The sequence below is a fragment of the Chironomus tepperi genome, unplaced genomic scaffold (genome assembly GCF_022539635.2).
Source record: "Chironomus tepperi strain 1889 unplaced genomic scaffold, CSIRO-AGI_Ctep_v1 contig_8, whole genome shotgun sequence".
Taxonomy (NCBI): domain Eukaryota; kingdom Metazoa; phylum Arthropoda; class Insecta; order Diptera; family Chironomidae; genus Chironomus; species Chironomus tepperi.
In genome coordinates, this window is record NW_027226130.1 from 1,303,511 (window position 1) to 1,328,889 (window position 25,379).

The 25,379-nt window shown below is 36.4% G+C and overlaps 2 protein-coding genes across 4 annotated transcripts; one reads left to right on the forward strand and one right to left on the reverse strand.

Moving 5' to 3' along the window:
• Positions 1-2: 2 nt before the first annotated feature.
• On the reverse strand, positions 3-16,534 carry btv (dynein cytoplasmic heavy chain beethoven). The gene is made up of 14 exons (XM_070652936.1): positions 16,501-16,534; positions 16,135-16,436; positions 13,059-14,717; positions 11,922-12,508; positions 11,282-11,863; positions 9,207-11,220; positions 8,782-9,005; positions 7,438-8,361; positions 7,229-7,376; positions 5,606-7,175; positions 2,110-5,382; positions 1,881-2,044; positions 1,188-1,502; positions 3-873 (listed from the first exon to the last, which is right to left on the reverse strand). The coding sequence occupies exons 1-14, from the start codon at positions 16,532-16,534 to the stop codon at positions 106-108; spliced, it is 12,564 nt and encodes a 4,187-aa protein (XP_070509037.1). The 3' UTR covers positions 3-105.
• Positions 16,535-17,022: 488 nt separating this feature from the next.
• LOC139100735 (Krueppel homolog 1) lies at positions 17,023-25,168 on the forward strand. 3 transcript variants are annotated; one of them, XM_070653453.1, is made up of 7 exons: positions 17,023-17,099; positions 17,173-17,944; positions 20,782-21,435; positions 21,528-21,588; positions 22,647-23,053; positions 23,173-23,349; positions 24,511-25,168. In XM_070653453.1, the coding sequence occupies exons 2-6, from the start codon at positions 17,552-17,554 to the stop codon at positions 23,176-23,178; spliced, it is 1,521 nt and encodes a 506-aa protein (XP_070509554.1). In that variant the 5' UTR covers positions 17,023-17,099; positions 17,173-17,551; the 3' UTR covers positions 23,179-23,349; positions 24,511-25,168. The 3 variants fall into 3 exon arrangements, with proteins under 3 accessions (XP_070509554.1, XP_070509563.1, XP_070509546.1); XM_070653462.1 differs by having other exon boundaries at positions 17,049-17,944; positions 24,511-24,887; positions 24,942-25,168; XM_070653445.1 differs by having other exon boundaries at positions 17,049-17,944.
• The last annotated feature ends 211 nt before the right edge of the window (positions 25,169-25,379 follow it).

Sequence of the window (25,379 nt, forward strand, 5' to 3'; positions counted from 1 at the left end):
ATTCCATAGACATTATTCATTCCTCATAAATTTCTATGACTCAATAAATTCTTTCCGAGTATCATTTAATTTTTTGAGCAAATTCATATTTAATTCTGTTACAGTTTAGTTATTGGGAACAATAAGTGCTGTGCCTGAATATATTATATCATTTCTGTCAAGGCGTGTATTCAAATTAATTGTGCATAAAAGTTTTTCACGTGTATATGTTGAGTATAAAGGTATTGGATAAATATGTGGATCCTCATCCGGAATTCCTTTGACTGCTTCTTTAAAGTAAATGAAGATGTTGCTCGTCAAGTTTCCGGCATTAAAATGATCCGATGTAGTCAGCATGTTGTTCTCATAGCTAAGTCCATCGACTTGAAGTGCTGCAACTTTTACAACTTTATTCTTCTGATGTCTTAAGGATTCAAACTTCATCTCATCAGTAAATGACTCCATGACTAAGTCACTGGTGGAAACCTGCATGTCTCGTGACGTCACTAACTTGACCGTCGACAAAAATGAGTCGACATTGAAAATCTTTGAGAAATCGACTTCATCAATTGAGGCATCCAAGCTGTTTAAGAATTTCGAGACAGTCTGGATTCTCACAGACACTGACTTTAAAAATTCTGTTGCTAATTTCGGTCCTTGCCACATTTTACGCCATTCATATGGAACTGAGTTGTCACTTAGAATCAGAAGAGTATTCTTGTCGGAATCAGAAATCGAGTTCAAGTCAATTGTGGTGAATTTAGCTAAAGTTTCACTGATTTTTCTGGCTAGATTGTTAGCTAAAATGATTTCGGACGTCTTAAACAGCCGCCATGGATTGACTTCTGAGATTGTTTCTTCCTTGATTTTGTTGAGTGAGTCGATGATTCCAGTCTGAAATTGAAGGAGGATTAAGAGTTATTAGTGGACAAATTAGTGCTGTTGGCTAGGCTGACTAGTTGCTTGTCTAGGAATAAGGATGACAAGTCGCATCCCGAAGGCATGACTTATCCTCAGAACTACAACTAGACTAATGTTCGGCTAGTCAATTCGAGTTAGGCATTGCTAAGTCTGATTGACTGAAGCTTATACAGAGACAGGACAAGCTTGACATTTAGTCTCAGTTCCTAACATGCTTTCGGTACCTAAAATCACTCTCTTGCCTGCTAGGGTATCAATCTCCACAAAATACTTCCCAATCTACTTACATTCATAAACTTCTTCCACATAATCATCAGTGGCTTTATCCTCTTCTCATAATTCTCACTTTCGTCGATATTGAAATGAACCTTCCTTAAGTCCTTCAACAAATTTCGACAGATTGTGATGTTCCTTGATATTGATGATGCTGATGACAATCCAAACATTTCAGGTTTTGTGTCATTTCCTTCCATTTTCATCAGAGCATTCTGATATTCCTCAACACTGTTGGCATTAGGAATGTTGATGTTGAATGACCTTGGTGACCATTTAGCATTCATCACTTTTGCATCGAAATATTCGTTGATCATTGAGATTAGTTTCTGGAAATGTAAGGAATAATGATTAGTTGAATCTTAGTATGAACAAGAGTTTCAAGACGGACATCTGTGACAGGCAAAAACCTTACAAATTCTTGATAATTTGTATGGTTTTGTAAGAAAAACAGTCATAGGTGCATGTTATGAAACTCTGGTCTGAACTGCAAATTGGCATTGGTCATCTGAGTGACTTAACATATAAGCTAAGGCACCAAAACGGAGAGTTCGGTCAAGAATTGCAGGCCTGCATTGCCAGTGTTTTGGGTGCATAGACCTGCAGTTTTTGACTTGATCTCATAATCTAAGGATGCAGTTCTGCAGTTTTAAAAGAATCCTAGCAAAAATGGATCTTGCCGTAGCTTGCCTCTCAGGGTCACTTACCTCAAAATCTTGATTATTATCAACACGTCCTCCATAGACAATCTTCTCAACTAGACCTTTCAGGATAGTCCAGTCTACATTGTATGATTTTCCATTTACAGCTGTGATGAAATCAATTGCAGCTTTAACATCAGCATCGCCAAATTCATACCATTTGCACCAACCTGAAATGAAGTAACTTAAGTATATGTCCAAGTACAGGTCACTAAAGGTAGGTTCCATTACATACCTTGAGGAATGAACGACCGTCTCTCTTGCAAAATTGAATGCAGAATAAACAAAGCTATGAACAGCTTCATATGTCGATAATCACGATTTTCACGAACAATTGCTTGATGCTGTTCCAACAGATTGAATATTTTATGCTTAATTCCATTTGGTGGCTCGATAAGCAGTTTCTTGCATTTGTTGACGAGATGCTTTGGCATATTTTTGTCACTTTCACAGACATAGATTAATCTGAATTGTGGACTGATGTTGGTCGATTTTAGCTTTAGTTCAATAGTCTGCATAAATTGTGGCATCAAATGGACATTCTTGACACAGACAATTTTACCATCTTCAGCTCCACTTAGGACTGTTGACATGTTGTGGTTTTCTTGACCTTTTCCTACATAAATTTCAATAAAATTGTTGATATTTCCATTGGACTTAACATGATCTTTGATTTCATTTGTTGGATCAGCTCCATTTGCAGCTACGACTAAGATTGGTTCTGTACTTTCGACTTCCGTTAGCAACTGCTTGATTCCTGACTGTGTAAATGAGTCGTACTTAAGGTTAAGCATATTTGCAGTTGCTTCATTGATGATGGTTAGAAGCTGATCAGGTCTGAATATTTGATAGACCAACAGTCGCTGGAAGTCAGTCAGTTGGATGTTCGGAAAGCTTTTTTGTACATTTTCAGCAGCGTCGATGAATTTTTGCCATTCAAAGTCATTGTCAAGGTTCAGTTTCTGATAAAATGCTTGATGCTGCATTTTTAGGTTAGACAGCTTTGGAATCAGTTCCTTCTTGACCCATCTTGGAATACTTGAGTCTACAGTCGTGTCTGAATCAGCAAAATTGAAGATAAACATTTCCCATTCGACGTCCGAAATTTTCTTCCTGAATGCACATCTGCAGACATTCAATCCCAACTGTGCCTGCTCAGATTTCTTAATCGATCGATTCAGCATCAAGTATGTCTTCTTGACAATTTCCACAAACGGATCTGTAAGATCACCATAATCTTTCTGCTTATCAAGCACTTCCAAAAATATCTTTGTGAATGATTTTGGATGTAATTCATAAATTTTAGACATTCCAACATAAAATGCCGCTGACTGACTGCAAATGTCTTTATATTCATTGTAATTTTCCAGCAATTTAATTCTCACTTGATGACTCTCATTCAGTGACTTTTCAATGTCAGTGCTGCTTTCTTTAATTTGATTTAGTGTCGCTAGAAGTTTCTCATTTTTCAATATGTCACCTTCGGCGTGTGACAGTTCCTCTAACAGCTTATCTTGAAGATGAATTTTCTCTTGCATCAACTTTCCCTCATTTTGAAGTAATTGGATACGCTTCTGTTCCGTTTCTGGATGCTTTATGGATATCCATTTGGACAGTAGTTGATCTGTCAGTCCTGATGCTGTTAATGTAAATGGAATTATTGTCACATTTGCATTAATTTCACCACTTAGGTGCTTTATGTCATTGGATGTGACTAGAATTAGTCGAAAATCTTCATGTAAGTCAATCAATTTGTTTCCAATGTGCAGCATCTTCTTGTTGAATCTTGAATGAATTTTCATGGACAGCAGTGACAACAGTGATGCTGTAAAGTTTTGCGTGACGTCATCAATGATTAATACCTTCCCGAATCTCACACCTAGTTCCAAATTGTAAGTAAATCGATCGTCATTTTGGTTAAGGATCTCAAATTTGATGGATTTTGATTTAAGGAACTCGTTGAGCCATTTTGAGGCACTGCCAGTTGGATCTAATAGAAGTGGAATTGGAGATGATGTAAATGGGAGTTGTAGGCATTTGGTGATTAATGCTGCATTTTCTATTGACTGCTTGTCTGATGAGAGACCTAAACTTTCCCAAACAAGCTTGTCCTGGTCGGTGTAGATGACATTAAGGAGCTCAAATTTCATCCTTAAAGTTTCGCTGATATTTGCTAAGAATTTTGTCCTTTCTTCTTCCAGCATGTGAGAGAAGTGCGTCAGGCATAAAGCAATCAGGAAGGATTCCTTGTCAAGATCCTTAATTTCTGAATTTATGGCTGTTAGTTCCGTTGTCCAATTGTTGTATTCAGAACTCAATTTTTCAACTAAAACTTCTGTTGACTTTAAAGTATTTCTGGTTTCTTCAAGCTTAATCTCAAGGACAGCAGCTTCTTGTGTATATCCATTAAGCTGCTCTGACAGTTCCTTAACCTTAACATTCACATCATCAATGCCTGACGACAGCGACTTCATTTGATTTTCAGTTTTCTTCAAATTCTTCTCAAGTTCATTCTGTTCCATTTCTAGTGGCTTGATGCTCTGAACGACTTTTGAGTATTTAACACATGCCAGAACCCATGATGCTAGTGGAGCTGCTGCTGTTGATGCTCGTTTTGCATTTCTTGGGTCAAATGATTCCGATTTATTTATAATTAATCGTTCGACTTCTGCGCAATTTTCAGGACTGATTAGACTTGGATTCAAGGATCTGATGTCTTCCTTGACACCTCTCTTAGCTAAGAATGACTTCATGCTGTTCCATGATGTGTCTCTGATTCCCATCAACCTCAAAACACCTTCAAGAATGTCTCGAATTGTTTCTGGCGGTGCTCGAAGTGACCGAATTTCTGACAAGGCTTCTGTCTTGATTTGTCCGACAGCAGCACTAGCTTCTTTGAGTAATGGCTCCACGAGACTTAATTCCTTATCAATTTCAATTTTTCTTTGCCTTAAAATTTCTCCATTTTCTTCAGTTTTTGATTTCAGATTAATCATGTCTGTTTTTTGGTCATTTGCATTTTTCATGGTTATCTTCATAGATTCAAGTGCTTGATTAGCCAGCTGTCTCTTTTCAGCAAGTGCTTTCTCTTTCTCCTTCGCGTCATCCTTCAATTTCGCAACATACTTGTAAGCATCCGATAGCTTTTGAATGCCCAACTCAAGTTTCGTCTTGCTGCTCATTTTCTTCTTCTCAGTCTGCATGTGTATCAAGTAATAACTCTTAATAAGCTGTATTGATCTTTTCGGTGAGTCTATCCATAATCCACAATCATTGATGACATTTTCATAATATTTTGTAGACAATTCAGCATTGCTGGTTAAATTTGCGTCATTTTTCATCAACCTTATTACACTTTCGCAAAGGATTAACTTCGTGGGAACGGAAATGTCCTGCAGCCATATGAATTCTGTTTTTGTGTAAAGCGATTTGAAGGTTTTGAGAATTTCTTGGAATGTTGATGTTGTTGTTTCTAGGGAGACGACTAAGTGGAGGTTCTTCTTGACACCTGGAAGAATAGAATTGGAATTAGTAGCTGAATTAATGTGCAGATTAAGGAAAGATGTGCTGTTTATTCTTTAGAATTCAGAAACAAAGTAAATGTTTATATGGAGGGTCTTGCAACTATGAAATAAGGAAAACAACTCTGAAAGGTGTCAAAAACTATGAAAGGGGACAACAACTAGTTGCAAATACAATTCAAATATAAAACGACAGTTGACTATACTTACGATTTAAAAAGAACGACACCAAACTATCCTGATATCCCTCAAGCTGTGCAGCTCCCTTCAATGAATTCGCAATTGTCTCTAAGTCCTCTCCGAACAGATTCTCATTTCCAAAGAAGCTGTCCTCTAAAATTGCCTCACAAGACTTTAAGAAATCCGGAAAGTAATTGATCCAAACTTGGTCGACATAAAATACAGCAACTTCATTTTCAAGTCCACAAGTCTGCATGACTAGCCTCAAATCATTGACAAACTCATTTAGGGAGTAATTTTTAGTGACTTGTGGATAGAACATTTTGACATTCAGCAAGGTGCAGGCAAGAACAGTTGACTCAAATCGTCCAGATCCTAATTTTCCAGCTAGGCAAATGTTTGTGCCTGGACGACTCAATGCTCGAACCATTGACGCGACTGACTTCATGAGCTCATTAGTGACCGGCAAGTCAATAACTGCAGCTTCAGAATTGCAAATTGGTAAGTTCTTCTCGATCATTTCCTTCCAATTTTTGGCATCGATCATTTGTAGCTGTGAAGATGCTGCTGAGCTTTGGATGAAGAATGTCTCATTTGCGTCGTACTTAATGTTAAAATATTTCAAGTTGTGCATGATTATGTCATTAAATATCATCTCATGCTCAATGGACATCAGCCGGTCACCGAATATTTTGGACAATTCATAAAAAAATCCATAATAAAAGTTGTTGTCGTTTGGATAATGCGTAAGTCCAATAACCCATTCCTCAATCATTTTTGGGGTAAATTTGTAGTGATTGCTCAAGTCTGATGTAAAATTAAGCTTAATTTCATTGTAAATTTCCAGCATGACTTCACACATTTTCTCTTTTTTCATGGAAATTTTGAATTTATTGTAGATGAAGCTCAGGAAGTTCGTAATGATGTTCTGCATGTCATTCTCATTTGGATAGTTTGTCAAAATAATATTGCATTTAGACAGGAATCTAGTCGACAGATTCTGCTTCGTTATATCCATCAATGTCCCACAAATTTGCAGTCCACTGATGCTAATCCATTCCAAATTCTCAGAATAAAATCCACACCGATTTATAATTTGCAGCAACAGTTCAATGACTTCACTTGTTCCCCATGAGTCAATTGGACATAAATCAATATTTTTCATGAACAAAATCAGTCTCGACTGCTTCGGCTTATATTCCTTTCCACGAATTCCGGATATAACCAGACAATTTTGCTTCAAAATTTGTAAAACTTGATTGGCATTCAGCTGTGCACTGCAATTGATTGTGACTAATTGATAGCCGGAAAATTCAGCAACAATGGAATTTATCATTAAGCTTTTGCCATTTCCACTCGGTCCTGATAGGATGAATGATGGTTTATCGGGATTTTTGAGAATATTCCTTAATAAATCACATGAGGATTTAACAGATGCTGTTTTGAAGAGTGTCGTTGTATATTCTTGGTTATTATTGCTGGATGATATGCTTGATATGTCATCAGATGAGTATGTGTCGACGATATTACGGAATTTATTAAAGTAGAGATATTCAGCTTGATTTGGATTGCTTGTGTAGACGTTGTATTGATCGAGGATCTAGGAAGGCATTGGATGAGACTTGAACTTGAATTTTGGGTAACAATACTTACCGTATTTGAGAACTTATTCCGATCTTTTGGATCTACCATAGCATTTAGTGACTTAATCAACTCAACGACAAATTCATCCTGTGACTCTACATTAGGCATGACATTCAGGATGTTTCTTACAATTGAAATTCTTGGAAACAGCGCCGACCTGAAATACAAAGGACATGACATGAAGATAGCTGCAAATCCATAATTAAAACCATACTTACAGTCTAGACACATCCTCAAAATTACTCAGCACATTCTCAAAATATTTCTCGACCATCAGCTTCATTGTATCATTATTTTGATGCTTGGATGTCCATGACTCAACAATTGACATGGGCGGTAGATCTTCAGGACTAAACTTGACAATTCCCATACGAGAAATTGTTGCCGGAGATGCATTGACCAAGTCATGAGTTTCAAAAATGAAATTGACGTTGCTGCCAAACTGAATTCTCCAGCCAGACGGCAAGGTGAGTAGCTTATTGTCATCCAAAACTGAATTTAAAGCTTCAATCCATTCAGGATCGACATCACCATCACAAATGATCCATGATGTCACTTCAAGTGGTTCACTGTTGACTGCTATTGCTGTTTGAGTCAAGACACCGTCGTACCACTGTCTTGTGTTGATGTCAAGCTTACCAAGCAGCTGTGATCGTTCCATTGATTTTGGGGAGATTATGTAAGTTCTTATGGTTTTCTGCATCGACATAAGAACAGTTTTGAGGACAGAAATGACTGTGCTTTTGCCAGAACTTGGTGGACCGTACACAGCAACACCAATTCTCTTCCTTAACTGCTCGTATAGCTCAATACATTTATCAATTTGTCTTTCATTCCTCGATAATCCCATCACTTGGAATGTTTCCTCAATTTTCGATTTAAACTCTTCGTGTGCATCACCTGCTATATTCAGCTGCGGAAAGACATCCTCGAGTAGCATTTCAAATCTTTTGCAGTCATTTCTTGTCAATTTTGACATCACATTTGGTTTTAAAGACTGCACGACAATTTCCATCTCATCTTTAATTTTGAGGTCTTTTTGGGAAGTTCGAGCTGTTGATAAAGCCTTGCCACAAGCACTTAGGACGGTTTTTAGTTCTCGAAGACCCCAGTCGTAGTGACGTTGGGGGGATAGGAGTTTGCTGGAAGATGGGAATGAAAAAAAATTGGTAAATTTTGGAATTGAGGTTAGAATAACATTAAATTTCGTCCATCTAAACTATTTGTGAACAACCTGTGTGCCGCGGCACCCTAATGTGCTGTCGACAAATTTTGATAAGCCATGAATCACATGCCTTGTATGATTTTGGTAATGGATCATCACTAAGATGTACCATGACACAAAAAAGGTTGTTCACCACTGTACCAGATGGAAGGAGCTGAATTTTGAGTTATAATCATAGCATCATGCATAGAACTTGAAGTCAACTTGGATTTTGTATGAAAAAGTCAAATTCGAGTCTACTTCGACCTCTGACCATAATTTTTGGCTAATGTGGTAAACCTGAATGTACCAAAATCGATGCCGTTCAAATTATGTTATGTCCCACTCTCATACTTACTTTGACAAATCAAACAGCTCAACTATCCGCTTTCCAATTTCCTCAGCAAACTTAAATCCCTCAATGAACAGCATAACTTTAGCAATTTCTTTAGGTTCTGGTTGCTGCATCACAATTGGACGGAACAGTGCTTGCAAATTTGATGGCAATTGATTTCTGCCTCCGTAATCTTCATCAGCTGGATTTAGAGTCACAAATATGCATGAGTGACGGTTTAGGGGAATCTGAAAGGAATTGGGAGTTGGATAAGTAACTGATGTGTACTTCTAAGTAGGTATAGCAATATAGCAACAGTTAGGGGCTTATAACATGGAACAGACCACTTTTAGGTACCGTAGTGGTCGTTCTGAACCATGAAAGCATGCTCTTTGCTTGTCAGGAAGTTAAGCTACTGCTAGCTACAGCCTAACATCCATAATACTCACATTCTTATCTAACATATGCACAACCTCCTGTTTCTCTTTCAATGCAATTTGCAGCGGTTGTATAAGCATCGCTATAGCCGACAACGTTTCCTCTTGCAACCTGTTAAATTCATCAAAACAAGCCCATGCACCACATCTTGATATTCCAGTCAATATCAATGCCATCGCGGATGTATCAATATTTTCGTTACAATTAAACACAAGCACCATCCTTCCCATCATTGCACCGAGTGACTTAACACATTCAGTTTTACCGGTTCCAGCTGGTCCGAATGGATTACCACCAAGTCCCAAATACATTGCTTGTGTGAGTGTCAAGTAGCAATTGTGAGTCAACGACGTGTAAACAAGTTTATTGTAATTGCCAAGAAATTCATAAGAATATTCAAACTCAGCATTAACAACTTTTATGGCAACAGCTTCATTTCTTGTGTTATAATAAAATTTAATTTGTTGCAGCCAATGCCAATCATTTAAGTTTGTTACATTGTGTCTTATAAGATATTCAACAGTTGTGACTTGATAGACTAAGTCGAACAGCAATGATCGGATCTTTAATTGAGTTAATGAATTTGAGGAATTTTGCAGCATGACGGAGAAGTTGTTGATGTCATTTTTGAGGGAGTTAAGTGTTGTATTGAGGCTCATTGCCATAATTGACTTTTCAAGCTTTGATGTGAAGTTGATGGAATTGACGAGGCACAAGACTTGCATTGGGAATTTTTCTATTGTCTCTAAGGTCATGTCGTTGGTTTGGTAGCAAATTCTGATTTGTTGCTTTAATGTTGACTTTATTTCTGTGTCTAATTTTGACAGCCATGTCTCAACGGAATCAGATGTTGAGATGATGTTGATCAGTTGGACATTATCGCCTTCGGATGTCTTGATGCTTTTAATTTTTGTATTTTTATCTTCAAGGATCAAGTCAAGCTTGTAGATACCCGGAAACAGCTTATTAATATGCTTCTGTATGATGTTCTCCTTACTAGCCTGTCCCAATATCTCCAACAAATCATCGTCACTAAGAAAATAAAATCTCGGAAATGAATCCCGTTTTGATGTCATGTACGTTGTCAGTGTATTTTGGCAGTGCTGAAGCTGATTCAACAGTGACTCAATTATCATTTGGATATTGTTAATCTTCACAAGTGATATGACCTTTGGATTGCTGGATATGTCTCTCATAATATACCGAAAATCCTTGTCAATTCTATTAAAGGATGTATCTCCACTTCTCAGCGTTCCGTTCGCAAAAATTGGCTCTAAATAAATCCATTTTTTCTGTATCTGACAGAGGTTGTTGAGGATGTAGCTTATGAGATTCAATTTGTTTTCCCATAATTCTATTTGGTCCATAAAACTGTCAATTGCGACTGTATTTTTTGCGGATTGTAGTAAGCATTGATTGTCGCCGATTTTATTGAGAGCTTCTTGGAACTCTTTGATCAGCATTATTGACTCATTTCGACTGTCTAAATGTGTAAATAGCTTTAAATTGGCCACAACTCCCCATTGCTCTAATTCAGTAATTGCTTGCCGCACAATTTGCTCGGAATATGCTTGATGGACGACAGTTTTGACATCATTTGTGTTTTCAGCAAGTGCAGGTGCATATTTGAGGACATCCAGTAGCTTTATGTCATGATATGATTTAGGTGGCAGTCCAATAATGTTGAATATGCTTGCCCAGTGCTTATCACCAAGTGAATCTGACTGCAACATCGTCAATGTCGGCATAATTGTCCTGAACTTTTCAATTTGCTTCTTAATTCTCATTGCTGGAACTGTAATCATGTTGTTGGTCTGATTCTCCCATTTTGTAAGGAAGTCAGCAAATATGTATGGCTTTCGTCTGTAAACTGACCATTCTTCCTGCTCTATTCTGTCGTAATCGTTCAAAAAGTCTTCAAATAATGTCCATTGCTCGCCATGTCGCTTGATGTCGTTCTCAATTTTCTGGAAATTATCGTTAAGGTCTTTTGTGAATGTTGCGTTGAATTTCTCACATTCGGCACTGGAAATGGAAGTAAATTTATTAAATTTTGATGGATATTAGAGCTATAACCACAACTTACATAAGCATATCCCTCCTGTCAAGAAACTCCAACCACTGTAACTTCCTGTCCTTAAATATCTCAAAATCAACATCCGCATTCGATTCCAAATCCTTCAATGTGTCTTCCCATTTAATCAAGAATTTTTCAGCATCGCCATTTAATCCATTAATTTTTGACAGTAAATTTTCCTTAATCACTTCAAGCTGTCCTTGTAGTAACAACTGATGGTTGTCAATTAACGGCAACAGCTTCTCCCATTGGACTAGAAGTGAATCAAGGGAACCGACGCTTTCCTTACACCATCCAATAAGACATGTGTTCTTACTCTGGACATTTTTAAGTAGTTCTGTCATTCTTGGCAGATCTTGAACAATTTTTTCATATTTAAAGCTTGCTGTGATGATTCCATTGTCATCATTTGGTATGTGCTGTAGAACATTTAGTGCTGTTGTGATGTATTCGTGAAGGATTGAATTGTCTTCCAATATTGATGACCTTAAGCTGACTGACAATGTTTCCCAGAAGCTCCTGGCTATGAATTCAATATGGGAACGGACAGGCGCTACATTGACTACAAAGCAGTCGATTCGTTCCTCAGATCTGAAACATAAATTGAAGGTTAAAGTCATTAAAATCCACTGTCAAGTCATAAACTTACTTCTGAATTTTTGCAATCTTTTGACTGAAATTCTTGCATGACTTAAAATTCCTATCCCAATGCTCCCATGTCGATAAATGAACTTGACATAAATTTTCAAGATTAACACATCCAAGTGATACCCATGGCAGCCATAAATCTCTAAATTCACACAATCGATGAAAATTCCTCTCAGCTCTATCGTAAAGTGATTTAAATCTCGATCGATTCCTCTCGACCATAACACGAAATAATTTATTACTATTGTCAGAGAATCCGTGAAAGTGAAGTGGCATTTCCACATATTTTCTTATCTGTGAATAATATTCATGCCGGATTTCCTCGAGTGTTGGACGAAATTGTAGCTGTTGATTTCGGAATACTAAATCGATATTTATGTCCGGAAGTTTCTCCTTGCTGTCGATGAGAAACAGGATTAATTGATATTCCAGTGCTTTATAGAGTTGATAGTCCCAGTGGAGTTTAAAAAGGTTTAAGTTCGTGAAGCCTTTTCTTTCCAGAGTTGCGATTGAGTCACGGAGGGTTTTGAGTTCTGATTTCCAGACGTTGGATTGTTTTAGGAGGTCGGTGCTCATTAGTTTGATGATCTGGAAGGGAAAGTTAGGTAAATTGTAAGGCAATGACTAGTCTACCCTAAGGCAATGACTAGTCTACCCCAAGGGCAATGACTAGTCTACCCCCAGGCAATGAATAGACTACCCTAAGGCAATGACTAGTCTACCCTAAGGCAATGGCTAGTCTACCTTAAAACAATGACTAGTCTACCCTAAGGCAATGGCTAGTCTTCCCCAAGGCAATGACTAGTTTACCCCAAGGCAATGACTAGTTTACCCCAAGGCAATGATTAGTCTACCTCTAGGCAATGACTAGTCCACCCCAAGGCAATGACTAGTTTACCCCAAGGCAATGACTAGTTTACCCCAAGGCAATGATTAGTCTACCTCAAGGCAATGACTAGTCTACCCCAAGGCAATGACTAGTCTACCCCATGGCAATGCTATACTAAATCATACACCATGGATAGTGCATATTACAAGGTATACCAAGCATACCGACCCCCTGGAAACATTTTTTCATGCCTCGACTAATTAGCTACTAAGCTTATTATTCATATAAATCATAAATTGTCCAACTTACAGATTTCTTCATATTCTCATGATATCCAGACAGCAAGTTATTATCTTTCGATAGCTGATTTATTGCTTCTTGCAGCACCATGATGTACTTCTTTACGGACTCTTCGTTATTCCATGAAACTGACTGACTTTTGACTAAATTAGACAGTTCCAATGCATTTTTCAGCATAATTGGTCGCTGACATGGAATTATTCGGTCACCAATTGTGTTGTGGAAGTTTGCAATTTGCTGTAGATTCCTGGCATACTTAACGTATTTCCTGCCGATTGTACCGTACTTGATGAGATCATTTGGGATGGTATGGAATCCAAAGTTCTTAAGATGTCTTAAATCCTGACAAAATGTCAACAATTTTGGATTATAAGTCACAGTCATCAACTGCCGATCAGCCTTCTCAAATTTCACAACAGGTTCATTGTCCTTCAATACAAGTTCACCGCTTACAACCGACGACATTGACTGTTCACACCATTCATTAAAGTTGTGCTTAAGGCTTTGATCGAGTTCACCTTGAAAATCGCTGACTTTCTTTTTTAATTCCTCGAAATCAGCACGATCATTAAGTACGCTTTGACAAATTTGATTGACTTGCTGAACTTGATATTCGATAATTTTAAGCCATTTAATTTCACTGACTAGCTGCGAGACATCGTCATCATCATCAGCATGACTACTTTTATCACCAAGTGCTTCACTCAATTGCTTCATAAAGACCATTACAGCTTGATGTAAATGATCACATTCAATTCTCAATGCATCCTTGATTTTTTGTCTTTTGAGGATGTTCTCATACCTTGAGAAGATGTAAATCACTTGACGTGGATTATTGATGGCATTTTGGATAGAAAATTTGATATTTGCTGCTATTTTATCGTCGATTGCTGACAGTGACTGCTCAAATTTTGCTTTTGCATTGTTCCAATACTTATCGCCAATTGGTGTTGTGTCGAAGATGTTTATGTCCCTAAAACTGTGAAAGTAGTCCCTAGACTTTAAATCCACACTTTCATCCTCAGAACTTAATATTGAAATTTGCTTGTGGATTTGCTTTATGTCCAAAATCTCCTCAACTCGAACTTTAAATCTCGATATAAGACTTGGTATGTATGGCTGTCCAATCCATGGATGTTGATCACAATTAGTCCAAAAAAGTCTTGTCAATGAGTCACAAATTTGAATCCAATTATTCATGATGTCCATAACATGACTAATTAACTCATTCAAGTTCATTGAATTTGTACTCCAAATGTCATCTTGTTGATTCATCATGTCATCGACACAACATGATACAATCATAGATGATAGAACGTCAATGACTGAAATCATTCGATTTTGTGGATATTGGAAGTTTGGAACTCGCCATAACTCATCAAGTATGTATTGAACGCGATCCATTAAGTCCTCTAAATTATCCAATTTTTGGATTGTTTTGAGGCTTGAAAAGTCCTCAATCACACGATTCAGATTATTCAGCTCTTCCGCAAATATTCTTGCTGCATCTTTATCGGATTTGGTTGTTGAATTTGTAGCCTTTTGTCGCCAAAAATGAATTTCATCTTTTATTGATGTTATGCCTGTTTCAGCAACTCCGAGGGAGACACTCAAGTTGGTTTGAAGATTTTCTATTAAGTTGATGATGTCGGTGGAGCATTCGTTCTTCTGGAAGGTAAGGAATGAGAGTTTATGGATGAAAATGATGTGAATAACTCGAGAGACATAAAAGGAGAAGGAACTGCAATGGAGCTTTGTGTGGCTGCATCGTTTAGGCGGTATCTATTTGGTTTAGCTGAGCCTTAAAAGCTACTCGATCAGCACATATTCAAATTTTGCCTGGACTAAGAGGAGCATGCAACATTTCAATATGTGCTGATCTGGATCGTGGTCGAGGCTTTTTCATTTGTAGAGCCTATATCATGACCATATAAAGGTTCAAAAAAGGATTCGTCCAAAAATTGCCAAGCCTTGGACAAAACTGTACGAATCAAGCCTTAAACTAACTAAAAGGCTCAGTTAATAACCTCAGATCTGCGCATTTAATACGTAGGAAATGCAGACCTGCTGTTCTTGGCCAAATACTACTTCAAAATTACACAGTCTAACTCTATCCCTCAAAATTAAGTATGTCAAATTTAATGTATTCACCATTCTTAACTATCAAGTCATTAAACGAACATTCATAATCACAACGGACACAAAAATCAGCACAATGCTAATAAATTTTCGTTGCTAATTTCACTGCATGACATTTATTGTCAAAAAAATATTGTTGAACAACACAAACGTTGCTATTGGTATTGCGAAATGCCAGCAATACTCCTCATTTCAAGCTGTTCTAATCCATTCTGACATAATTCTAATGAATTCGTTAAATTAATTTATTCAGTCTTGCTGCTACTAGAACTTTGTCTTATTTACCTAATTTTTGTTAATGGTGGAATTAATATTAATTGCTGATTTAATGATTATCATGCAAATCATGTGGATATTTGTGGGGAAATTTGGTGAAAATGTGATTTACATGTGCATTAAGATTAGGGTTATTATGGACAATTTCGTCAGAATGTTCTTTGTTTCCTGTGCCTAACCGGCAAAGAGACCACATTTTTAGTACCGTAGTGGTATTTTTGTGTCATGAAAGAATGCTCTAAGCCTATTAGAGTGTACCATTCTCGTAATTTCGCACTTTTCGCCTTAAAAATGGGTCAAAACTGACAGTTTGGTGTCGTCAGGGCAATTCTGCTTCTTAACGTTAAGACGAAGCTACGGCGAAGACGTAGCGGTGCCCTTGAGTTAGATTCTGGATTTATGACTAGGGGTTGGTCTCTAGATTTTGACAACCAACCATCACGCTTAAGCCACTAGTTCTGATTCTTTAAAATGAGCTGATTGAAGAACCATAGCATTATTAGTCACTAGGACTATGACATACATTGTATGCTATGTTGTCACAATGTTGACGGCAATAAGATGAGTTGCCTTACTCTAATAATGAATCATAGCAAGCACCAAAATTTCAAAAAACAGCTCAAACCTTAACTGTCAATTCCCACAAAATTACCCTAATTTCTCTACTCACATTAATTGCACTCGGCACAAAAATGGACGATAATGAGTTATAAATCGATTTTACAATTCCACCTTCCAAGGTCAGCATGCCAAGATCCGATTTCTGTCCAAAAGAATTTGAATTCACATCCCGCTTTTTCGACGTCTTATAGAAAAGTAGGACATTCTGATACTCATTAGGTATCTTATTTTGAAATTGTATTGACTTTCTCGTATCGTTGAGCGATGCCGAAAGAACCCGCTGACTGTCATTTTCCAAAAAGTCTCTTACATAAGTATCGTCAGTTGATTGTGACAGATTAAAGTAGTTAGCTGTTGGAATTTGGATAGAACTTCATGAAATTGATGTAATTTTTGGTATAGAGCATCAACTTACCAGATGTATTAAGTATAAAATTGATTGGATCCATCAATAAAAATTTAATTTAACTACAAGATGTTGTCAAAAACTTTATGTTTGGTCCTTTTCAACAATATATGATTGCCATAACAACATAGCCATAAATAACACAAGGTCACGTTACCATGACACTCGAGTACAATGCACATTTAAGTATATCCTCGTGGCGCGCGCGAAAATGCCGCGACTGTTTATAAACAAAAAAAAGAAGAGAAATTTGAAGGAAGTCATAAGGAAGTAAAGAAAGTCATCGAGACACAAAAGTTGAGGGAGGACGGTTGCGGGGTGAAAAATTTGTCCGCGTCTGCGCATGGTTTCTCGAGCACGTTTTTTGGTTATCATAACTGCACTCGCTCTATATTCTCTGAGAGAGAATCGATGCTTGTTTTGGTGTCGCTAATGGATTTTCCTTAAACTTTTTTCGTTTCTGTGATAAAATTTTTCCTAGAATTTTTTTAAAAAATTAAATTTTAATGTAAAATTGACGAATTTTGTTGAGAAAATTGTTAAAAATTGAAGTTAAGACAGACACGGATGTGAATATTGTGAAGTTCTATCGGAATTAGTTGAAAATTGTATGAAAAATTAGAAAAATTAAAAATTTTGTGGCAAATTTTAAAATACAGGAATTTTCAATAAAAATTCTAGGAAATGACATAAATTAACATATTAAGGATCAAATCCATGTTGTGCTGATTGACATAAAATGCATCAAATTGTTAAAAACATTAATAAATGGCGAAAAGTGAAAAAAAATTGCAATTTTATCGATTTTTTCCATTTTCATATTGCTTGCATATTCGGAATGAGGGTGTCTCAATGAACAAACAATAAGAATATCATTTTTATTTTTGTGAATGAGAGAACGAGAGAAGAAGAAGTTTAGTGCAATATATTTATATTATGAATGTGTATGACATACATTATAGGAATTCTATAAATAATCAAGCTTATATGTTGATATTGTGTCAAAAATAAGGTGGCAAGTGTGAGTTAGAATTTAAAAACATTTAAGGAACATATAGAAATGATATCGAACCAACAACAGCAGCAACATCAACAATCATCATCAAGTAATATAGACGTGAGCAATAACACACTGTTAGTTCAAAGTGGAACAGCTGAAGAGATTAATTTTACAGCATTTATTGATTTGTGTCGATTTTGTTCTATTAAATTTGGTCCGAGACTTAATTTATTTGATAAAGAGGCTGAACAGAGACAGTTGTTGTTTAAAATACGTACAATATTGCCTGTATCGATATCAAAAGAGGACTTTTTACCGAAAAAAGTTTGCGAACGTTGTGTAAATAAAATTGAACAATTTTTTGAATGGCGAACGACTTGTGTACAAACGGAAAATATTTTTAAAAATTATGCTGAATCAATGCGGAACGTAACAGCAACAATAAACTTTCAAGTGAGTTAGTGCATTGGGTAGTGTTATCGATACTTTCAAATCTTACTTAACTATATCATATTTTGTTTTTAATTCTATGCGCTTTTATGCACCCGTCGTGATATAAATCAAATTGGTACATGAATGCAGTTTGCAAATGCAAATCTTGCTATACATAGATAGTTGGTTAGGAAAACATTTTAGAGGTTCCATTCGGTAGTTGTAATGTAATTTTATACGTGGCGGGAACATTTATCTTATTAGTTCTAATCGGGAAAGAAGTCTAATTTATGCGAGTAATTTAGATGTAGAGTTCGGTCAAGAATTGCAGGACTGAATATGCTGCATTTCAGTTGCGCAGGCCTGAATATCCTGCACTTTGGATACGCAGTCCTGTAGTTTTCGGTTGCACCCAAAAGTACGTCCAAGGCAGTAGGTCTGCAGGCAATGCAAAATCTTGTCTGCAAATCTGGCCTGCAGTTATGGACGAACCTTATTAAGAAGCATTCTTTAGAGTTGGCCAGATCACAGATATCTAAAACTCAAGTTGTATCTATCCAAAATGGAGTCATGCCAGCTCTGGCCTCGTTTAAGTAAACTTTCTATGTAGATGTCTACATCATGTGGGTGTTCTAGTAGTATAGCAACACAGTCGAAGAATGGATAAAGGCAATTGATTTACCCTATTTTATAGACTAATATCACTACTAAGACTTGAATAAGCAAGTACTACGAGTGTACTTTCGATATTATAGGTTTTATTTGTAGGTTTTGTCAATTCTAGACCGCTTTTAGGTACTGAAGATACCAAAAATATATAGTATTTCTGTACCATGAAAGCATGCACTTTGCCTGTTTGGGTATTGACGTCTAAATCCGTAGTTTCTATTACTGAATATACAACCAGTCAAATAGTATCAACGTGTTTATTCAAGGTTTCTTATTAGGACTTATTTTTGCAATCAAAATCCCATACCATTCTTCTACAATTTGAGAAACCACCCAAAAATGTCCAAAATTTCTACTTTGAAAATTTTCTTACAACGTCTCTGCCTTAAACTCAATAAACACATTAAAGTACTTATTTACAACTGTCTGCTAGGAAACCATAAAGTGAAAAAGTTTATAAGCTATTTATAAGTCCAGCCTACAGCCAAAATATCTGCATTCAACATATTAATTTAGAATTCTAAAAATATTGTTATGGATCTCAATTAATTTATTTATAGCTTTACTTGCTATTTTTGAGAACTGTTAAAGTTATGCATGCAAAACTTGAGACAATTTCTAATTTTATCAATCCCGAGTAGCACAAGTCGGGTATTTGAGCGGTAGTCAACCTTTTATTTTTGGCGGCATACCTCGACCGAAACCGCACAAAATGTACGGTTCTTGACATTTCCAAAATATTTTTGACGGCGTACAGGATGTCCACAACATGATTTTTCGATCCAAAATCTAGTATCAGCAGGCATAACTCTGGTTTGGCACGGATTTAATCTCAATTTGGATATACCCGGACTAAGTGAGAGTCACGTTGGCCAAGTCCCGGATTTATATTCGCTTACCCGACTTGTGCTGTTCGGGAATTTGTTTCAAGTTTATTCCATTCATAGATAGCCAATTTCATCCTACGTCCATAATATTGTGTCTATAAATAGTTATAAATTATTATCTAATGCATTTACTTCCAATTCTTACATGATTTACATGTAGATGAACATGAAGGCCTGAGATTTTGATACTAAGATATAACATTACATTGAATATTTGCATTATAGCCTGAAGCTAGTTTTATGGTCTGGCAACTTAACAATTTGAAAAACACAATTATTTTAATTTGAACAAGATGAAGAAGAACTTTAACTTGATAGAAAAAATGGGCATGTCATTAGCATACTTAGTTGAGTAATTTTTAGTAAAGTGTGCTGATGATGTGGGATTATGGCTTTTTATAGAATGGATATTTATGATGTGGAATGCAGAAATAAGATTTGGAAAATTAAGGAAAATTTGGAAAATTGTGGAAAATTAAGGAAAATTCGGAAATTGAGGAAAATTCGGAAAATTTAGGAAAATGTGAAGAATTAAAAAAAAATTTGGAAAATTGAGGAAAATTCGGAAATATGAGGAAAATTTGGAGAATTTAGGAAAATTCGGAAAATTAAGTAAAATTCGGAAGATTGAGGAAAATTTGGAAAATTTGGAAAATTTAGGAAAATTTGGAAAATTTAGGAAAATTTAGAAAATTGAGGAAAATTTGGAAAATTGAGGAAAATTGAGGAAAATTTGGAAAATTGAGGAAAATTTGGAAAATTGAAGAAAATTGAGGAAAATTGAGGAAAATTTAGATAAATTTGAAAAATTTAGGATAATTTAGGAAAATTTGGAAAATCGAGGAAAATTTGAAAAATCATGGAAAATGTGGAAAATTGAGGAAAATGTAAAAAATTTAGGAAAATTTGGAAAAGTGAGGAAAATTTAGAAAATTATTAAAAATTTGTAAAATTAAGGAAAATTTTGAAAATTCAGGAAAAATCGGAAAATTTGGAAAATTCGGAAAATTCGGAAAAACTTCAATAATTTCCAACAGTTCATAATAGAAGAAATTATCCATAAATTACAAAAATTCATGAAAACTCGTACTTAATGGAACCTCTATAACGATTAAATATCAGTAGCTTTTCATTAACCACAATAAATTTTATTAGACGTCAAAACTTTTTATTATTTCCATGTCTATTAAAAATTAATGACTTAAAAAGTCTAATTAAAGCATAAAATCCGCAACAATAAATTAAATTAATTTTCCCAACATTCAATTTATGTCCAAAATGCTCATCATTCAATTATTTTAGGACGGTACGGTAAATATTGACAAAATGACACCGGCCCAACGACATGCCTACATTGAGGCACACATGACAGTCCAACAGCACATAGCGCAAGCAAATTTGCAAATTCAACAGCAACAACAGCAACAGCAGCAACAACAACAACAAACGACACAGGGATCCCAACGACACCAAGTAATTAAAGAAAATGATCAACAACATCATCAAACGTCACAAGCACCACCACCATCATCAGCACATCACCTTTATACGACAAATATTAAAATACCACAAATAACGTCAAGTTTAGCAAGTTCATCGACAACATCAACGTATACGACCGTACAAGATGATGGATTACAAGCATTAGGCTACGATAGTGGTTTGAGAGGTCATGCGACAATACAATGGCCAGCAGATATACCACCAAATATACCAAGACCAAATTTAATTCCATTTACTGAGCCATATGTTGAAGGCGGTAGTTTAAATCCAAATACAAGATTATTAAGTCATCATTTAACAAAATCACATTCACATACGACATCATCGAGTTCGCGGAAGAGTCGATCGACAAATAATAATACAAGTAATACGCCAAAGGCATTCGAGTGTACAGTTTGTGGTAAAGGATTAGCGAGAAAAGATAAATTGACGATTCATATGAGAATACATACAGTGAGTTTGTAGTGTCAAATGATGAATGAATTAGGCTTGAATTTGAAATTTTCTGATTGAATTTTCTTTTATGTCTTGTGACTTTTTTTTAGGGGGAAAAGCCATATATCTGTGAAATTTGTGACAAGGCATTTGCTCGGAGAGATAAGCTTGGTAAGGTTTGATGTCGTTTTTTATATGATTATTGATGGATTTCCTTTATAAATGGAATTGAATGGATTGTGCGTGGATGGAAGAAGAGTTGGAGGATTTTGCGACTTTTCTGGATTTACTTCTGCCCAACCCTGATTTTTTCCTGCGACACTCCATCGTACCATGTCATAGTGCGCCATACTGCACCGTGCAATGTCATACTGCACTGTGCTGTGTCATACTGCACCGTGCTGTGTCATGCTGTACTGTACTGTGTCATACTGCACCGTGCTGTGTCTTACTGCACTGTGCTGTGTCATACTGCACCGTGCTGTGTCATACTGCACCATACAGTGCCATACTGCACCGTGTTGTGTCATACTGCTCTATTCTGTGTCATACAGCACTGTTTTGTGTCATACTGCATCGTGTTGTATCATACTGCACGGTGTTGTGTCATACAGCACCGTACTGTGCCATATTGCACCGTAATGTGTCATACTGCACTGTGCTGTGTCATACTGCACCGTGCTGTGTCATGCTGTACTGTACTGTGTCATACTGCACCGTGCTGTGTCTTACTGAACCGTACTATGCCATACTGCACCGTACTGTGATATACTGTACCGTACTGTGCCATACTGCACCCTACAGTGACATACTGCATCATAGTGTGCCATATTACACCGTGCTGTGTTATACTGCACCGTGCTGTGTCATACTGCACCATGCTGTGTCATACTGCATCGTGCTGTGTCATACTGCACCGTGCCGTGTCATATTGCACAGTGTTGCGTCATACTTCACCGTACCATGCCATACTGCACCGTATGATGCCATACTGCACCATACAGTGCCATCCTGCACCGAACCGTGCTATAATGCTCCGTACTGTGCCATACAGCACTGCACCGTGCCATAATGCAGTAAAAAATGCGCTTCTTCCATCCACAACCCACAATGCATTCCCAACTTCCACCACATCTCGTGCAATAACCAGAATTGTAGCAAAATGCTACCAACTTCCTTACAATTAAATCTCATTTATTAATACTATATATTTTACATAACATTTCCAGTTATTCACATGAACAAATTCAAGCACGTAACGCCAACAAATATAGCTCCACTCGGAAAACGCCACAACAATCTAGCCAATCTAATCAAAAAAGAAGAACAAACTCAAAAACCAGCCGTAATAATTTCACACGAAACAAAAGTTGCACCGGTATCATCAGCAACAGAACATCATCAACAAACACCGCAGCCATTCCAATTACATCATCAAATTCAAAGTCAAAGCATTCCATCCACCGGTTTAAATACGATAACGCATACGATAAGTTCACAGAATCATCAACAGCATTCACAGCAACATTCTCATCAGCAGCCAAATATAGGACAACAATTGTGGACATGCGAATTGTGTAATCGTATATTGCCAACGCGAGAAGAGTGGACGGCGCACGCAAAAGCACATATGGAGGTGAGGAAGAGAGAAAAAAGAAAGACAGGAAATACTTGTGACTGACTTACAAGCTATTTCTGATTTAATTTATGGATCATTGAATTTATAATTGATTATTATCATAAATTATATTGCAGTATTGACACAACCAAAGTGTTATAACGACTGTACCGGCACCAACATTATCAATTCCGACAGTGACGTCATCGCAACTTTATCAACAGACCGCTTCAATTGATAATCAACATCAGGCACAGCAGCTTAATTACATTATTTTAGATAGCAACAGTTATAGGCAAAATTATATTGAGGAGGTGAGTAGGAAATGGAGGAATGGTGAGGAATAGAAGGAAGTGATTGATTGAAATTCGGAATTAGTGTGGGAATGACTTAATTGAAATTCACAATCTCAGACGGAATTAGTAATATGTATGTCTAGGTAGGGATGTAGTCAGAGGTTTATTGAGTTTGGCGAAGCTCATTGAATTGATGCCAAACATCCAACCAGAACCCCAAACACTCATCTAGGTTCTCAATATACCTAGTCTTTATTGGCATGCAAGTGGATTTAATCGATGAATGTCCGCCGAATCACAGCCTCCGCCTGCCACCTTCTCCCAATGGGTTCTCCTGCAGGTTATCACCTTCCACTGATTGCCCCTTCTGCGGATTGCAACCGGTTGCTACCTTTAGCTGATGGTCCCTTCTGCGGGTTGATCAGTTACCAATGTCCTTCCCAATTTCCTTTGCTGTTTTGCTTAAATCTAACTATATCTGTTTATTAGGAAGTTTAATTCAGGAAATCTTGAGAATACAAATCCCGAGTGACACAAATGAAGGCTCCACTTTAAGGCTAAGAATGTAGCTGTTTCTATGTGGATCTCACTGCTTTTGTGGATGTAGACGCTTATATGTGGATGTAGCCGCTTCTATATGCATGCCATATAACAAAAGGTAGCTACATAGAGGCGACTTCCAGTTTAGTGTCAATAAAAGAGATTTAGCGGAGCCTTCTTCATTTTTGTCGCTTGGGAATCAAAAAACGGAATAATTCAGAATGGACAAAAATACGTCATAACTAGTTGATGACTAGTTCTAACATTAGCACATCATTATGGTCTACTCGGGAAATAGATAGGCATAATCCCTAAAAGTCAATGTTTCTCCCTTCCGAAATGATCAAAAATAAAGATTTCATGCCAGTTATTCTGAAGGACAAGCCTAAAAATTTTCCAATTAAGATGCTGTCACATGCATGCTGTGATAGAATTCGATAGTCTAATGCCATTTGATTGTCCAATGTCAATTGCTTGTCCGATGCAGTCTTATTAAATAATAGAAATTGCAATTATACTGTTTCATAATAGCCTATATCTTGCACTTTTATTACCAATTTATTCAATATCTAATAACATCACATTAAAGATCATAAACCATAGCCAATTTCTAATAATCATTTATCCTCCTCGTATTAGGTTACACCAATAAGAAATGACGATTCAATAATCAACACATCAACCCAACAAACACCAAATGCATCAACAACATCAACATCATCATCATCAAATGCAACACCAGTCGTTGCTTCAAATCAATCCATTTCCTCATCATTAACTTCCCAATGCATTTTATGTCGCGAGATTTGCGTCAATAAAAATGACTTGATACAGCATTTGCGTAATCATCTAGCGGATGATAACAAGACTTATGTCATTAATTCCACTAATTCAAATGTAACAATTGCTTCCGGTATACAAGATCCAACAACACAAACAACAACAACAACTATAACTGTACCCAACTCATTGGTTGATTTATTAAAGTTGGACAATAAGGAATTGTGTACATAAATGTAATAATGTTTACATTTTTATTCAATTTTGATGCTGATCGACAATTTTTCTAGTCTTGCATAACAAATTGGAGTTCAAAGAAATTACATTGTGCATCCAGCATTTAAAGTTTATTTCAAGTTCAATTGCAAATTATGCAAGAAATGGAAATAAAACTTTCCATTTTTTATTCAGCATGACACAGCTAATAAGTATACAAGACATAATGAGTTATGGCAAATTTATAGAAATGAAGTAAAGAACACACCCAACTGATATGTATCTCCTTTTCCTATATCATTATTATATTATAATTTTTTACTTTGTCTTGATAATGTGAAGACATAATTGAATGTTTTTCAAATAATGAAAAAAACAATGGAGAGATGTAAAGGAATAACAAAAAATAATTTTAAATGACAAGTCAGGTTGTTTGAGTTGTTTCATATTTCATTATCACTGAAAGGGTGGAGTGGAGTGTTTATGTAGGGGATGGAAAATGAGTTTTATTG

Coding starts and splice junctions, on each gene's coding strand:
- LOC139100735 (XM_070653453.1), top strand. CDS start 17,552: ATGATATCGAACCAACAACAGCAGCAACATCAACAATCATCATCAAGT. Junction 17,945..20,781: donor CAGCAACAATAAACTTTCAA/GTGAGTTAGTGC, acceptor CAATTATTTTAG/GACGGTACGGTAAATATTGA. Junction 21,589..22,646: donor TGCTCGGAGAGATAAGCTTG/GTAAGGTTTGAT, acceptor TAACATTTCCAG/TTATTCACATGAACAAATTC.
- btv (XM_070652936.1), bottom strand. CDS start 16,534: ATGGATCCAATCAATTTTATACTTAATACATCTG. Junction 16,437..16,500: donor TTTTATACTTAATACATCTG/GTAAGTTGATGC, acceptor AAATTCCAACAG/CTAACTACTTTAATCTGTCA. Junction 7,377..7,437: donor TTTGAGGATGTGTCTAGACT/GTAAGTATGGTT, acceptor TTTGTATTTCAG/GTCGGCGCTGTTTCCAAGAA.